The sequence below is a fragment of the Lipotes vexillifer genome, unplaced genomic scaffold, assembly GCF_000442215.2.
Source record: "Lipotes vexillifer unplaced genomic scaffold, Lipotes_vexillifer_v1.1 scaffold213, whole genome shotgun sequence".
NCBI classification, from domain to species: Eukaryota; Metazoa; Chordata; class Mammalia; order Artiodactyla; family Lipotidae; genus Lipotes; species Lipotes vexillifer.
Window position 1 is genome coordinate 5056943 of NW_006780610.1, and position 4247 is coordinate 5061189.

The 4247-nt window shown below is 58.5% G+C and overlaps 1 protein-coding gene across 2 annotated transcripts in view; it reads left to right on the forward strand.

The window, feature by feature from the left end:
- Positions 1-4247, forward strand: part of STK40 (serine/threonine kinase 40) — a 36395-nt gene that overhangs the window by 22289 nt on the left and 9859 nt on the right. For both annotated transcript variants that reach the window (XM_007453816.1, XM_007453817.1), the window contains 2 exons: positions 1527-1754; positions 2549-2601. In XM_007453816.1, the coding sequence (XP_007453878.1) occupies positions 1527-1754; positions 2549-2601 (281 nt within the window). The remainder of the gene's footprint in view (positions 1-1526; positions 1755-2548; positions 2602-4247) is intronic.

Here is a 4247-nt window from a genome sequence, read left to right on the forward strand (position 1 = left end):
GAGGCCCCTGGGAGCTTCTGCACCGCCCTCAGCCAGATACACTGGCCAGACCCACTCATGCTTGGATGGACCTGGTACACTAGAGGCAGCCTGGTGTCAGGGAGGGCACACAGGTTTTGGAGCGGGCAGTCCTGGATTCAGGTGGTGTGACCTTGAACAAGTCACTTCCTAAGCCTCAGATTCCTCATCTGCAAAATGAGAATAATGATAACCGTGCCTGCCATGTGTGGTGGTGGGAAGATGAATGAGAGCGTATAAAGCACCGAGCTGCCGGGACATACGTGCTCATCACCGTTGTTACATCAGGCAATAAGAACTCCTTGTCGGCTTGATTTCTTGAGGGAAAATAAGGGGAAAATGCCTCCTAGCCCCACACATAGGTCCCACCGAGGTCTTTATTCTTAGATGTGCAACGAGAGGCACCTCTGAAATTTAGAGTGTCCCTTAAACATGAAATCAAATCTGGGGTGATTATGATTTCTTAGTATTTCATCTCTGGTAGCTTCCAGAGCTTGGCCCTGGTGTATGTCATTTTGGATAAGAGAACCGGAGCGATTAGAGGTATTTCTAGAGTCCTCTGTGTGCCAGACACTGTGCTGGGCCTCTGGAGAAGAGAGGATGAGAGGTATGATCCCGCTCTTGAGGAGAAATGTGGCGTTCAGTCCCCAGGAGTCCGCCAGTCTGCCGGGGCTGTTGGCACCAAGGGCCTCCTCAAGCTGGGAGGATCAAAGTCCTCATGTTGCACCTGTGTTTTCTCTTACTCGAAATACCTTTTCAGCAAGGAAAATGGGTCCAGAACTACCAACCTTGGGGTTGGTAGTGGTGCCCACTTACCGAGCCCTGGCTTACCGATACCGAGTCCAGGTGCTTACTAAGCACTTGGCATGGCTGTCTTTTCTCTCAGCAACCTGTGAGGTAGGGGTTGCTGGCTCCCTTTCACACACAAGGTACCCGGGTTGGAGAGCTTAGGTGAGCCGCCCCAGGTCCCGCAGCTAGGACAAGGTGGAACCAGGGCCTGAACTCAGCCGTCAGGGGCCAGAGCCGTGCTCTTAACCACCATTACACAGCTGCCCAGAAGTCCTGCGTCCACGTGACGCAGCAGTTGTCTTGGACGCGCACAACACTTAGCTTCCGCCATCTTGGACCCTGGAAGGAAGTTTACATCGGTCATTGCCAGAATCCCTGGGAGTGCCAGGAGGGGAGGATGCCCCAGAGCCCTGAGTGTGCTGCCTGCACACTGAGCTCAGAGGGCCCTTCGGCTTTCAGGCCCAGCCCTGATCCAGACGCTTTGCGGTAGGATCAAAGCACGACGTCTGAACCTGAGCTTCAACCTGAGCCACTGGCTGGGCCCCGGCGCGGGGGAAGCAGGGCAGTGCTGAGCGAGCGGCCCGTGGGCCGTGCTGCCCCGATCTCAGGCCTCCGCCGCTCTCACACACGCAGGCTTGTTCCAGGCTCCAGAAGAGAGCCCCAAGCCCCTGGCCCTGGCGGGCCCCCAGCCAAGCCCTGGCCTGCCCCCTTCCCCCCAGGACCGCACCTGTGAAATCGTGGAGGACGCGGAATCCGGCCGGACGGCCAAGAGAGTGAAGAAGCGCGTCTGCCTCGTCCTCGACTGCCTCTGCGCGCACGACTTCAGCGACAGGACCGCTGACCTGATCAACCTGCAGCACTACGTCATCAAGGAGAAGAGGCTCGGCGAGCGGGAGACCGTGCTCATCTTCTACGACGTGGTTCGCGTGGTGGAGGCCCTGCACCAGGTGAGGCTCCGCCCCTGCGGCTCCCACCCGCTCTTCATGGGAAGCCGCCCTTCTTGCTGCTGCTCAGCGGAAGCAGCTCTGTCCCACCCGCACCCAGGTGTGCTTTGCAGCTGGGAACATCCAGAAGGAAAGTGGCCAGATGACACACACACCTGAGGACACGGTGCTGCAGGCCTCAGCCCACGGCCCTGGGGAGGTGCGGGCAGCCCAGCAGAGCCCCGCGCACAAGTGCCCCAGCAGTCCAGAGGCTAAGTGGGAGATACCCACTGGGTGCAGCCACAGCCTGTCTCTGAGCTTTTCCTAGGGCTGGGGGTGTTGGGAACCCCGAGGCACAGGTTGGGAGAGCCTGGGCCTCCTCCAGACACGCAGCTTCTGTGGGCCGAGCCTGCCGTACTTGGTCATCGGAACCATGAGAATTCATCCCTGACCCCAGATCTAGGCAGGTGCTTGGGATTTTTTGGTTGCTTTTTGGTTCTTGGTTTTTTGGTGAGATGTTTGGTAGAGGCAGGGAGAGGAGTGGTTTTCTCCATTGGCTGCTGCCCTAAGGGGAGAAAGAGCTGGGGTAAACACCCTGTGTGGGGCAGAGACTGCCTGGGCTCGCACCTTACCCAGTTCGCCCGCGTGCATGGTTAACGAGGCCCTAAGTGGTCTGTATTTGTCTGTGGCTTGCAAGTCAAGGCCCAAGCCTGAAGAGACATGTCCTCCCCAACACCTGGAGAGCCCACCTCTTACAGGCTGGGCCCGACCCTGGCTCTCATCTTCACAGTGCAGACCATGTGCCTGTTGTTTTCCAGAAAAACATTGTGCACAGAGACCTGAAGCTTGGGAACATGGTGCTTAATAAGAGGTAAGCTTCACTTTTCTTCTTTCGTGATGTAACCTCGGGGTTGGGACAGGCTACGTGCTGCAACTACCCAGAGCCCTGCAGCATCCCCATGGGGATTCTGACTCATGGGGCCAGGGGATGGGATGCTTGCTTCTGTCTTTTGTCACATGGGAATATGGTGCTTGCTAAGAAGGGGAGCCTTAACGGCCACAGAAAGGGAGCTCTGGGAAGGATTTCAGCAGTCCCCCTGGTCCATTCATGTGTCATACCCAGTGGGTGCACAGTAGATGACTATAAAAAATAGACCGATAGGTGACAGAATGACAGATGAGCAAAACAGGCTTTGTCGTGGGTCAGGTTCCCAGGAAACGGACTCTGCGATGTACGTGCAAGAAGTTTACTGAGGCGCGCTCTCAGGGAGAAGGGGGCAGGATTGGGCTGAGGGAGAAGCTAAACTCTGGGCAGTCACGGCGGGGCCTCAGCCTGGAAAGCCAGGTGGCCCTTCAGATGCCCCAAATCAAGGCCGGGGGCACGTGGCCCTGTATCCCAACTGTGACCAGCCACTGAATGCAGGCTGCTCCCGGGGGCATAGCTTTGGGCAAGGCAGCTTCCTTTGGCTGAGAGGACTTCCTGGAAAAGGACACAGCTGTGAGTGGTCAGAAGCCGACACTCCCAGCAGCAGGGAGAGAGCACCTCGATATTGGAGGGGATCTGGGCGGCTCACCCCAGCATTTCTCGGTGAGCCAGTGGCAGAGGGAGATCACATGAGGCTCCTGCCTCAGGCTGTCACCCCACTCAGGCAGAGGGTCTGGGCCGCTTCTGAGTGATCTGGGGCAATGGTAGAGGGACACCAACCATGCAGGGTCCCAGGACCGATGGGAGGAGAGCCCACGCCGTGTGTCACCAAAAGATCCTAGAAATGCGGGGCCGGGAAGGGCCCACCTCCCTCACCCGCTCTCCCTGAGCCTCTCACCCTCACCTCTCTCTCGCCTCCCGGTGTGAAAGTGGGTCGGAGGGCTTGCAAGTGGCAGGCAGCACACGCCTCATGGCAGAAGTGGTGTGGTGGGGGATTTGTTCCATAATGTGGTTGCCCGCCCTCGGGGGGCCTGGGCCCACTATCCCTATGAAGTGGCCAAAGCCACACTGGTCACAGGAAAAGGAACTCTGGGGAGGGGCATGGGGCACCCGACCCTGCAGTGCCAGCCCAAGATGCCATTGGGAAGATGCTGCTGCCCCTCAGCACTCGGCATGTCCGCAGCCCCACCTGGCACTGGTGCTGCAGACAGTCTCCCAGAGCTTGCCACCTGGGGGCGACCAGAGGGCAGCTATCACTGTATGAGGGCCAATGTGCAGAGGATGGAGCGGGCAGAGACTCTGGCCATCTCAGTCAGTTCGTGAAGGATGAGTAAAGATTTGCCTGCTTGGGGCTTCCCTGGTGGCGCAGTGGTTGGGAGTCCCCCTGCCCATGCGGGGGGCGTGGATTTGTGCCCCGGTCCGGGAGGATCCCATGTGCCGTGGAGCGGCTGGGCCCGTGAGCCGTGGCCGCTGGGCCTGCGCGTCCGGAGCCTGTGCTCCACAGCGGGAGGGGCCGCAGCAGTGAGAGGCCCACGTACCGCAAAAAAAAAAAAAAAAAAAAAAAAGTGCAATGCGAAGGGGTTTTTTCTGAC